The 12704-nt window shown below is 50.3% G+C and overlaps 1 protein-coding gene across 1 annotated transcript; it reads right to left on the bottom strand.

Annotated features, from left to right (window-relative positions):
* Positions 1 to 2790: 2790 nt before the first annotated feature.
* On the bottom strand, positions 2791 to 4415 carry NHLRC1 (NHL repeat containing E3 ubiquitin protein ligase 1). Its single transcript, XM_032341194.1, has one exon. The coding sequence runs from the start codon at positions 4332 to 4334 to the stop codon at positions 3147 to 3149; it is 1188 nt and encodes a 395-aa protein (XP_032197085.1). The 5' UTR covers positions 4335 to 4415; the 3' UTR covers positions 2791 to 3146.
* Between the last annotated feature and the right edge of the window lie 8289 nt (positions 4416 to 12704).

Raw genomic sequence — 12704 nt, forward strand, 5'->3', positions numbered from 1 at the left:
AGTTTTCAGAGGCTTATGGAGTACTGCTTCTTCCACAGAAAGATGCCTAATTTACTAAGTGGGTGCAGAGTGAGGAAAGGTCTAGATAAGGCTGTCCTGTCATGGTGATGGCTTGGGTTCTGGGATCCAGAGTGAGGACTTGCTAGAGGGGAGGTTTATTAATCTGGACTTGAAGTCTTTAGAAAATACCAAGGAGGGCACCTGGGTGGCTCAGTGGGTTAAGCCTCTTCCTTCAGCTCAGGTCATGATCTAAGGGTCCTGGGATCGAGCCCCACATCGGGGCTCCCTCCCTCTCTCTACCTCTCTGCCCACTTGTGATCTCTCTCTCTCTCTGTCAAATAAATAAATAAAATCTTTAAAAAAAAGAAAGAAAGAAAGAAAATACCAAGGAAAAAGACTGAGGAAAGCAGTCCAGGTGGCGAGTCAGAGGGCGGAACAAGGTCAAACATGGGATGATTCACGGATCAGGAACTGGGCAAAACTGGACAGATGGAAGATACCAGAACTGCTGAGTCCAGAGCAGCCAGAGCGTCTGCACTTGCTTTTAGGGACTCACCAGGTGCTACACGGAGGGGGTTAGTGCCGGCCTAAGGCACGCGACGCTACCGAGGGGGACCTTCAGAAAGAGCCTGTTTGATCTACAGTTACTCCCAGTCACATTCTTTTGTCTCCAGGCAAGGGAGGGTCATCCCAGCTCCTCTCCATCACCTCTGAGCCTTCCCTTCCTGTGGCAATCTGTGGCTCCGCGGCTCCTGCCTCGCCCAGACCCTCCCGTCTCTCATAGCCTGGAGTGGGCTGGCCTGTCTGCAAGCCCTTTAACCAGCTGGCTTTAAAGAATGCAGGCCAGAAGAGGAATTCAGCGTCAGCTGCTCAGAGACCAGCACCAGAAGCTTCATGGCTGCGGGGAAGCCCCGCTCCTTCACGACACCATTCCTGGAGGGGCTGCTGTGTCTTTCTGCTGCGTATCCGTCCTCCCCACTCCCGAGCCTGCCCACCCGCCGGCTGGAGGTCGTCAGCGAGGCCACTCACTCTCATCTCTCCGACTCGCTCTCACATCTCTCAAGGACTCACACCCCATCCTTCTGGCTGGGTCATGACATGGTAGCAAGCCAGACCCGGGCCACACAGCACGCTACATACTGCGAATTCTCCTGTCCTACCGGCGCTGTCTGAAAAGGACCTAGCACAGCTCTCTAGTCAAAGATGATGCCGTTGGTAACAGCAGATAGGAGACAGTCCCTTCAATGGCTGACTCTGGGGCCATTAAAATGTCATTGTTCCCAAGGGAGACTTCTTTTTTTTTTTTTTTAAGATTTTGTTTATTTATTTATTTATTTGACAGAGATCACAAGTAGGCAGAGAGGCAGGCAGAGAGAGAGGAGGAAGCAGGCTCTCTGCCGAGCAGAGAGCCCAATGTGGGGCTCGATCCCAGGACTCTGGGATCATGACCTGAGCCGAAGGCAGAGGCTTTAACCCACTGAGCCACCCAGGTGCCCCCCAAGGGAGACTTCTTAAAGGTCACTTGTCCCACTTGCAAATGACCAAGCCTGAACCCCTGTCTCTGCCCGAGGTGGCTTTTCTTGCTACACAGCTGAGAATACCTGTGAGGTCACTGATCTAAAGATGACCCCTAAGGGTGGGGGAACAGGGTCGTCCCCAGAATCCCTTATGTGGAATGCATTTACAAGTGGGGGTCCAAGGTCTCTGCAACCTCAGCGTGACATGAGGGAAGCACTGAAAGGACAACGGGCTTTTGAGGACTGGCACGGACCACGGCCTCCCTTTCAGCTCCAGAGGACAAACGTAACCTTCTGGAACACAGCCTACTCCTAATTTGGGGGCTCTCTCCAGTTCCTCCCTTATATCTATTAAACTTGCTGGTGCAATAGAAACCTATTGTTGATTTTTTTTTTTTTTAATCAGCTCTTTCCTAAAGCAAACTCTTACCTCTCAAAACCAGTATTTTCCCCCCCATGAAAAAAATTTATTTTGCTGCGGCTTCTGAGGTCCCCGTGGTTTGGTACTATCCCAGCAGCCCCAAACTCTGCAATGTTGACACTTGCCGAGAACACACAGTTTATAAAGAACCTGCCACATCACTTGAAATTTCGCCCTACTCGCTCTACCGACTGCAACGTTAAGGAGCAGGCCTCCTCTTGGTCAAAGCTTTATTTCTGAACGCTGGCTTAACATCAAGGGAACTGGTCACTGAGAACGCGTGTATACAATGGGACCAAGCTAAGAGGTGCAGAGGAAAAGCGTACAAGAGAGCTAAGGTCACCACTAATTATGAAGAGGCAGACAGAGATCCTGTGTGGGGCTGGCAGTGGAGACTCTCCCTCTAGGAATGCGCCCGTGTGACAGGACCACCTCCCATGCCTCTCCCAGCAGGTGTGCAAATGGGGCGTGGTCTGCAGTGTTTCTGAACTCATCCCCATACAGGTCTTGCTGCGCCAACCAACTAGTATTTCCCGAGTGCCTGTGGCAGAGGAGACACAGGTCTGAACAGACACGTTTACCTTTTCCACAGGCAGCTCACTTGTCTTCCTTGGTCAAGTAACTCAGAATCCACAGTTCCCCCATCTCAGGCACCATCAAAGAAGCTGCAAGCTGAAAGACTCAAGCCCATCAACAACCTGTTTGTCTCCCAAACTCTCTAGAAAGTCTCCTTTCTCTGCACATCAAACCAAAAGAAATTGCTACCTGTACAATATACAGTCACCCCCCCCCCGTATCTGTTATGTTATTTAAGAGCAAAGGGGTTGGGGAGTCCGAGTTGAGTTCCCATCGTGACTGTCACAGTAAATAAATGTGACCTTGGGGACGTCATTTGAACTCTCTGGGTCTCTGTTTTCCTCATCTCTAAAATGGGATTAATAACAGACATTACCTCCCTGCGTACAGCTGTAAGAATACACGAAGCGAGTATTTGCAAATTTCCCAGCACAGGAAGCACATACTCAATAAACGGTAGATTTATTTCTTTATTATTATTCTTTAATAATTACCTCTACCTTTGTAAGCTTGCCAGGCAGCTAGAATGATCCCTGTTGGAGAAATGAGATTAACCGATCCAAGATTAAACAATTCATTAGTGGCATTTCAGGGCTTGTGCCTGCAGACCCCAGAGCCCCCACCGCACCCCTTTACCCCCAGTCCGCCTTGTAGACTTTTATAGAATGGGCTGCACTGTCCAGCACGAGAAGAGCATTCTCCTTGGTGAAGGTCAGTGCCACCGGATGGGAAAGACCGTGGGTGATGATGGGCTTCAGGACTGGAAATTCCTCAGGTTTTCCTAAGCATAGGACAGCCTGACCAGTAGTATCAGCAACAATCACATTCCCCTGGTGATCAAAGGTCACGGCGGAGGCAGTTATTCTGGAGGGGAAAAAGAGGCTCAGCCCAAAGCTATCCACCTGGCTGATCAGCTGCATAGTCGGGCTGAACACCTTCACCGTGGTGCTGCCGACCGCGCTCCCCAGACCCAGAGGGTGCTCTAGGACAGCAATGGCCCCGGTGAGCCAAGACACGGCCACCCCGCGGGGACTGCACAGATGACCTTGCAACCTCTCTGTCCTCTGGAGGACCCCTTCGGGGAAGTCGACTTCCAGCAGGTGCAGCGAGCCTGCCTCCGCATCAGTCACCACGACCCCGTTCTGCGGGGTGGTCTCCACGCCCCAAGGTAAGGAGAACTGGCCTGCAATGACGAGCTTGATCTGGCCAAAGAAATCAAACACTTTGATAGAACGGTCGCCGGCGTCGGTGACAACCACATGGCAGTCGTTGGTGACGGTGACATCGAGCGGGTACCTAACGTCCTGGGCAGCCTCCCCCTTCTCTCCAAACTGGTGAGCACACCCGCCCCCGGAGTCAAAGATCTTGACCCGCCTCCTGCCGTCGTGCACCACCACGACCCGCCCCGTCTTGGGACACAGCGCCAGGCCCGTGGGGTTGACCAGGGTCCCCCAGCCTCCGAAAGCGCGGTGGCAGGTGAGGGCCCCGGGGGCGCAGGGCGCGGCGCGGGGGGCGGCGGGGCCTGGGCGGAGCGTCGAGCCCAGGAGCTCCAGGAGGTGAAGCACCGGCAGGCAGTCGCTGGTGTCGCAGCCCCGGCAGGCCCGGCGGCAGAAGGGGCACTCGAGGGCCAGCGTCCGCGGGTGCGCCAGGGCGGCCACGCAGGCCAGGCACACCACGTGGCCGCAGGGCAGGTTGCGCGGGCGCCGCTGCTGGCGGTGGCCGAACCTCTCAAAGCACACCTTGCACTCGAGCAGGCTGATCTCGGCCTCGCGCACGAGCTCCTGCAGCGCCGGCCCGCTCCCCGACGCCTCGGCCCCCATCGCGCGGCCGCCGGCCTTCCCCCGGGCCGCCGCCAGTCCACCGGGCCGCCGCGTCCGCGCGCCGCGCTCGGTCACGGTCACGGGGCGGGGCGGGGCGCGGCGCCGGTGCTGACGTCGCGGGTCCAGCGCGCAGCCGCCGGGCGGCGCGGCCTGCTGACCCCTGGCGGGCGCGCGCGGTACTGACGCGGGAGGGCCCGGGCGTGGACGCCTGCGAGCTGTATCCGCGCGACTTCGCGACAGTGTGGGCGCGTCGGCTCCGCTGGACGCGCGAGGAAGCGCAGCTGTTGCAGGAGCTCGCGGAGCTTGCTCCCGATTACCCAGGCTGCACGTGGCAGAGCAGGAGCTAGAACACGGTGTTCCGGCGGTGGTACTCTGCCGTCTCCAGCCCGTGGTGCTGGGTGCTGGGTGCTGGGTGCTGGGTGCTGAGTGGTAGGACGTGCCAGGCACAAAGCGCGGTCTCACAGCTCATGACCATTAGGATCTGACTGGGAAACGCAGACCCTTGGGGGGGGGGGGACCGAGGGGGTGAGGCAGGTGTGCCTGTTGCCTTCATCACACCTGTAGTAGAGTAGCTGCTTTATGAATACTCGTAAAAATGAATTCGTGTAGGGGCGCCTGGGTGGCTCAGTGGGTTAAAGCCTCTACCTTCAGCTCAGGTCATGATCTCAGGGTCCTGGGATCGAGCCCCACATCGGGCCCTTTGCTCTGCGGGGAACCTGCTTCCCCTAACCCCCGTCTGCCTCTGCCTCCTTGTGTTCTCTGTCAAATAAATAAAATTAAAAAAAAAAAATGAATTCGCGAATGAACAAAGCCATGATAAAGGACCATAGAAGACGCGGTCTGGGTGAATGAGTGTCCTATGGGGGAGCCATGGCTGGGAAAGTCAGCCAGAGGAATATGAAATGAGAACGCTGGCGATCATAATTGCTGCAGCACTTCATAATCCGTACTGCCTCCTTTTAAGTGGTTGACATGGATTAGCTTACTTAAAGCTCAGGACAATCCTATAAAGGGCTTATTATTTCCCTCACCCCTTTTCTGGTGTAGAGTTCACAGAGCTAAGTATCCGGCCGGGGGTCACCTGGCCAGGAAGGGACTGGGCTGGGATTTGAAGCCCGGCTGTTTGCAGAGCCCCCCCCTCGTCTCTATCCAGAGGTTCTCAGCCTTGGTAAACTTGGCACGTGGTGAATTCCTGGGCCTCTCTGGAGGTTTTGCTGGTGCAGAGTGCGGCCTGGGCAGCTGGAATTCGTGAAGGCTCCCCCCGGGTGATTCTAATGTGCGGCTAAGTTTGAAAACCACTCACTGCAGCCCCTTCCAGTCAGCACCAGGCTGGGTTCCTCCAGCTTCAGGCAAGGCTGAAAACAGAGACCCTGTACCATATGCTTGAAGGTGTGCGAACAGGAGATAACATGAGCTCTCTCAGGAATCCATTGTGATGCTACAGCTTCTCCTTTTTCCGGTCCTCCCCATCCCTCCTCACAGTGCCTTACACGGACATTGGTTTTATAAGACCATATACCAGATCACTTCCCTTCATTTTAAATCATTTTATTTTATCACCTTCATCCTCTTATTTGCTAGACTTCTGAGAAAACAGGATTTGTATGCCCTTTGAGGCCCTGAAGGGAGCTTTAATGTAACTAAAATCACATCAAATAGAAATTACTTTCTGAAGTAATCTTTGAGTCAAGAAAAACATTCAGGGGCGCTTGGGGGGGGCTCAGTCGCCTAAAGGGCTGCCTTTGGCTCAGGTCATGATCCCAGGGTTCTAAAATTGGGCTCCCTGCTCAGTAGGGATCCTGCTTCTCCCTTTGTCTGATGCTCCCCCTGCTTGTGCACTCTCTGGCTCATTCTCTCTTCCTCTGATAAATAAAATCTTTTAAAGATAGATAAAAAATAAAAAAAAAATATATATATATACATATATATGTATATATATACACATACATATATTCAGGGAGAGCCTGGCTAGCTCAGTCCGTAGAGCATGCAACTCTTGATCTCAGAGTCTTGAGTTCCAGCCCCGTGTTGGGGGTGCAGTGTACTGAAAAAAGCAAAAACAAACCAAAGGAAGGGAAGAAATACATTCAGGACACCAAAAATACAAAATGTTTAGAGCTAGTGTTGTGTAATAGAAATAGCAGAGGGGCCCCTGGGTGGCTCAGTCGATTAAGTGTCTGACACTAGATTTGGGCTCAGGTCATTGAACCCAGGGTCATGAAATCATTTTGAAATCGAGCCCCGTGTCAGGCTCCTGCTAGGCACGCAGCTTCCTTAAGAATCTCTGTCTCCTTCCCTTCCCCACTTGTTCTCGCTCTCTCCAAAAAAATGAAAAAAAGAAAAAGAAATATGAGAGCCACATATATAATATTAAAATTTCCAGGAACCACCTTTTTAAAAAGTATAAGAAACTAGTGTAATTAATTTGATGCATATTTTAGTTAACCCCCAAACAATATCATTTAGAGATGTAACCACTGTAAAGATTATGAACAAAATTTCACGGCCGTTTTTTCGTACTAAGTAAAATCGAGTGTGTGTTTTACACTCACAGCACATCCTAATCCAGACAGACCCCACGTGAAACGCTCGGTTTCCGCATGTGGCTGGCGGCGGCTGCACGGATAGAGACAAAGTCTGTGCTCTAATACATTGCCTTCCCGAGATGCTTTCCAGATTGATTTCATTGAGCCGTGACTTTCTTGTAACTTGCCTCTGCTCTGACAACGTTTTGAGATGGACCCAAAGACTCCAGCTCATGGCTGGCGATGGCAGAGCTACAAGCAGACCCTTCTGTGCGATTCTCGGGCCAGCTGGGGCTCCCACCGCTTCTTCTTATCCTTTGCTGCCCCCTGCGGGGTAACTGGGAGTCCTACACCAAGAGGCAGAGGCGTTCAGGGAGGCAAATCAGAAAAAGCGTCCCTAAATCCGACCTATTTAAGAATGTTAGCAGTAATCGCTCTACTATGTGGTGGTTAGACAGCACAGGGGTTCTGGAAAACTCTGTGGCACGCGCGCAGACCATCCATCCCAATGACAGACTGTCAAGACCCTGACGCTCAACTTAAGTGTGGACATCTGTTTGGGCATTTGACCGGGAGTTCAGGTTTTCTCAATTACAAAGGGCTTCCAAACGAAAAACAAAACGTGGATGTTTGAGTCCCACAGTTGAGGACCTCCACGTTCTAGCTGGGCACCTGTAGATGCCAATTTCTTCATAGTTTGCTGCCTCTCTATGGAAAGAAATAGAAACTATCCACCTAACCCAGCCTTTCTCCTTTACCAAAACATAGAGTCCAGTTTTCCTTTTTGTACAACCCCAAAATTCCTCTTTATCGTCATCCCCTCTTTTTTTTGCACTGATCTCTGGGAAACATAAAGTCTCAGGAGAGCAAGAACCACATCTGGTGTTGCGAGACACCTTATCCCCTGTACTTAGCATACAGCTAAGACACGGGAGAAGCCCAACAAACGTTTTATGGAAGGATGATTGGATGAATGCGTAAAGGGTGCAACTTACAGGTATTCAACCCAGATGTTGTACCTTCTCGTTCAAGACCCTCTAGTACTATAGGAAGCATTGTTTAAAAAGTAGCATTTAGGGGCGACTGGGTGGCTCAGTGGGTTAAGCATATGCCTTTGGCTCAGGCCATGATCCCAGGATCTCGGGATCGAGTCCTGCATCTGGCTCCCTGCTCAGTGGGGAGCCTGCTTCTCCCTCTCCCTTTGCCCCTCCTCCCTACTCATGTTTGTTCTCTCTCTCTCTCAAATAAATACTTTTCTATTTTAAAGTAGCATTTATTCAGGAACTGTGCTAAACATTTTGCTTATCTCTAGAGTCAATGCTGATAGGTTTTTCAAATACCTTATTGAGTCTAATCCTCATACATACATACATACATACTGATTAACAAAAGCAATGCCCTGAGTCTGACTCCAACATTTGGAGCTTCCCATGATGACTCTTTCTTCCCTCATGGCTGGATCTCCATGGAATTCCCCCACGCTTCCCTCCAATATTCCTCACTTAGAAGGTTCTAGAAGAGCCCACCCGAGCCTTCCTGCTTCTACCTAGAACAAGCGCTGAGAGATATGGGGCAAAAACATCTGAAAAACAGAACTTGCAGTCAGGGGCTGCTGACCTGTGTGCAAAGTAGCACTTGGCAGGGGAGGGAAACGGGGACCTAGCTCAGGGTGGTTGCAGCAGAGGTGACGCTGACGAATCGTAGGAGGGAGTTAGTGCTCAGGCGCGTGGACTCCTGGCTTTGCGAGTGTGGCAAGATATGCCACTCACATGCCATTCCGAAGGAATCCTGGAATGATTCCAATGACGCCGTTACATCCCAGTCTGTACCTGACAGTGACTGGAAAGAAAGGAAGGGGAGAAAGCCCCTAGGAAAGAAGCATCTCGATCAGGGAGGAGATGCACAATCTTCCAAAGGAGGAGCCAAGACAGCAGAAGCTTTCGCACGGGCTTACAGCTCCCAAGAGCGAGAGTACCCTTTGCCAACCTGAATCCCTCTCGCGCTGGTCCGGTTTGCGTTTCGGGCCAGCCTGTGATTCCGTGGACCCTGCCCTGGGCTGTGGGGATGTCTCCGGCTTTGGCTCTCCCCCAGGCCATCTTGTCTTCCAGCACGCACTCTGACCAGCTCTCTGATTTTGTCGCTTGTGCCCCTGTGTGTGCTTTCTCAGGGGCGAGTGATTTGGCGGAGGTGGGAATGAATGGTGACCCAAGCTCGGATGTCTGGAAGTGCCTGCCGGGAAACGAGCCGGGACGTACGGTGGGCAACGGGAACCTGGACGTTTTAATGCTTCTCAATTTTAAAAAGGTGTCACAGGGTGCCGTCCTCAATCTTATCTTCTCTTCCCATCTGCTCTCGCTGAGTGCTCATTCCCCGCACACAGCCCTAATGCAGGCTTAGGACACTGTAGAATGACGTTCCCTGTGCAGTCTGTGCCCGGAGAGCCTACGCTTCCTTGGAACAGGGCTGCCTTCAATCATCCATCCGTCTTCCTCTAGCCCATGCGAGACTACTTACATCTTCTGGACAGATCTATTCGGGGGGAAAGATTACATAATCGCGGTACAGCCATATGGTAGGACATGATGAAGCTATTTTAAAAAATCTTGTTTTTAAAAAATCCTTAGTGACATGAGGAAAGGGCAGATGAAGCACCAGAGAAGACAGAAAAGATACAGTACTGTGTTGGAATTGATCACGACTTTGCAGAAACCTACACGTGTCTGCAACGTTCCCAGGTGGGAGCAGACAAACAGGAAAACGCAACACAGAATTAGCAGTCATTCTCTCTAGTGATAGGATTTGGCCACTTTTGTGTTTCTTCTCTAGACGTTCCTGGGCTTCCTGAGTTTGTCTGCAGTGAGAAAGTATTATTTTCTTATTATTTCAATATAAATAAGTGTTAATGTTTCATGGTCTATTTTATTGCTAAATACTTCCCTTGATTATCTTCCTTCGAGCTTCTAGTGTTAAAAACCAATACTGGGGCGCCTGGGTGGCTCAGTGGGTTAAAGCCTCTGCCTTTGGCTCAGGTCATGATCGCAGGGTCCTGGGATCAAGCCCAGCATCGGGCTCTCTGCTTAGCAGGGAGCCTGCTTCCTCCTCCTCTCTCTGCCTGCCTCTCTGCCTACTTGTGATCTCTCTCTGTCAAATAAATAAATAAAATCTTTTAAAAAAGAAAAAACCAATAGTGAAACAAATGTCTGTTAAGACCTAGTGGTTAGGGGTCACAGGTTTTTAGAGGTATCTTTTCAGTTCATGCATAAAAGCGACACACAATGAACAAAACTGGGATGTGACTCTTTGTAGAAAACCAGCAGAGCGACTTTGAGCTTTAAGGTACGTATATGGAATTCTGTCCTGTCCCCACCAACTTCGCCACTCTGGCGAATTTGTAATGTAACACTTGATAAAAAAGAAAGCACATCAGATAAGAAGGGAGGGTAAGAGCTGTCAGGATGAAAGACCATTTTTATTGATTTTTTATTTTTATTTTTTAAAAGATTTTATTTATTTATTTGACAGAGAGAGACACAGTGAGAGAGGGAACACGAGCAGGGGAGTGGGAGAGGGGGAAGCAGGCTCCCTGCTGAGCAGAGAGTCTGATGTGGGGCTCGATCCCAGGACCCTAGGACCATGACCTGAGCTGAAGGCAGAGGCTTAACGACTGAGCCACCCAGGTGCTCTGACTGACCATTTCTATTTTTTTAAAAGACAGACCTTCAAAGAAAGTGTACCATACACACATATATATATATTTGCATAAACATTTCTGAATCGCTCTTCCTTATTCAAATAAACAACGACAGGTATGCACTGCAGTGGAAAATGGGAAAAACTTATTTGGACTACGTCTTCTGTGGGTCATGTTTTTATTTGTCCCTTCATTCTTTTGCCCAGAAATCCCCCGTAGGGGACAGTCGCCCTCACATCTCTTCCAGGCAACCTTCTGGGGTCCCCACACCGTTAACCCTTTAGACAACCCAATCTCCAGCTCGCCACAGGCAGGCGATAAAGCTTTGAAAAGCTTTGTATTTTTCTTCCCACACCCATCCGAGCAGACTGTTACACACTTTTCTTGTTTTGTACCGCCTGCTGCGAAAACGCTGAGCATACATGCTTGGGGACGCGTGCCTGCTACTTAGGGCAGGTGTTTCATAAATGGCTGTTGGCAGGGTACAGAGGTTCAGCAAAGCTATTCTTTAAAATCCAAAATTAGGGGCGCCTGGGTGGCTCGGTGGGTTAAAGTCGCTGCCTTCGGCTCAGGTCATGATCTCAGGGTCCTGGGATCGAGCCCTGCATCAGGCTCTGTGCTCAGCAGGGAGCCTGCTCCCCCCGCCCCCATCCCTGCCTCTCTGCCTACTTGTGATCTCTGCCTGTCAAATGAATAAATAAAACCTTTAAAAAAATCCAAAATTAAATAAGTCATTTTTAGAAAACATTAAAAAAATTCAGTAGCTCTAGAACTATATATAGTGTATCTACCATTTGAGACTTTTTAAAAGGTCAGTATTCTCCCAATGAGGGCACATAATATGTTAAAAACAAAACAAAACAAAACAAAACAACAACCAAAAAAACCCCTACAGGAGTACCTGGGTCTCTCCAGCTGGTTGAACACCAGACTCTTGATTTAGGTTTGGATCATGATCCCGGGGTGATGGGATGGAGCCCCGGCGTAGGGCTCCACACTCAGTGGAGAGTTTGCGTCTCTCCCTCTCCCTCTGCCTCTCCCCCTGCTCTCTCTCTCAAATAAAGAAATCTCTAAAAAAAAAAAAAAATCAACGACATAAGAATATCTCAATTTTATTGAAGATTCTTTGGGTGCGAGGAGAAAAGAGTTCTGTATCAGAGGGACACGGAGCCTTCTCCCCCGTGCAGCTGGGCTTTAGGAATGGGGGAAAATAGAAACTGGACCACCAGGGGCCCCTCTCCAGCTCCCATCTCCACTTCTCTTTCTGCAGATCAGCGTGCTCTGGTTCTCAGATCTGTGTCGTGGACTGTGGCTGCTCCACAGTCCCTGGGGCCACACTTCAGTTGTGTCTCCTCTCAGTGGCTACCTTGCTTTTCCCGCCACAATCCTGACAATCCCCGAAGAGAATCAGATTGGCCCACCTCAAGTCAGTCGTCCATCCTTGGTTCATTCGACTGGCTACAGAGGCGGAGTCGGGTGGTCATGGGTTCTAGAACCCCATGCTCTGGATGGGGACAGGTCATAGAGAGGCAAGTCCCATTGTGAGACTGGAGACTCCCATTTACTTGCCTTTTAAGGATAAGAATAAGACCAGTGACTGAGAGCATCGAAGAAGGTACTTCCTACATGGGGCAGAAGTGGTGGGGAGGTAGGTCCACAGCTCTGAAGCCCAAGGAAGTTTTCATGGTGTTCTGCTTATGACATATTTCCAGGGAGAGTGTTTGTAGATTTCTTCAGTGTTGAAGGGGTTTATAAACTTCCCCATTACCAACAGCGCGCACACACACACACACACACACACACACACACTCACACACACACTCTCTCTCTCTCTCACACACATACACACCATCAAGTAACCGTTGTTTTTTTTGTTTTGTTTTTTGTTTTTATAATACACACCATCCTATTAACATGAGCTGAATAATCCAGATCGTTTGGGTATGAAGTTGTACGGCTGGAGAGAGGTGTCTGAGATAAGAAAACGTGATGCGAATGAAAAACAGAGAAAGGAACAGTCTTGAATCCAGCCCCAAGTACACTGTAGCTTGTAAGATGTTAGCACTTAAACAAGATTAAACATAGAAAAACAAAACAAAACAACCAAAAAACCCTGCCAAACTTAGAGAAAAACCTTCTTAATATTTTTAACTT

The sequence above is a fragment of the Mustela erminea genome, chromosome 4 (assembly GCF_009829155.1).
Source record: "Mustela erminea isolate mMusErm1 chromosome 4, mMusErm1.Pri, whole genome shotgun sequence".
Taxonomy (NCBI): domain Eukaryota; kingdom Metazoa; phylum Chordata; class Mammalia; order Carnivora; family Mustelidae; genus Mustela; species Mustela erminea.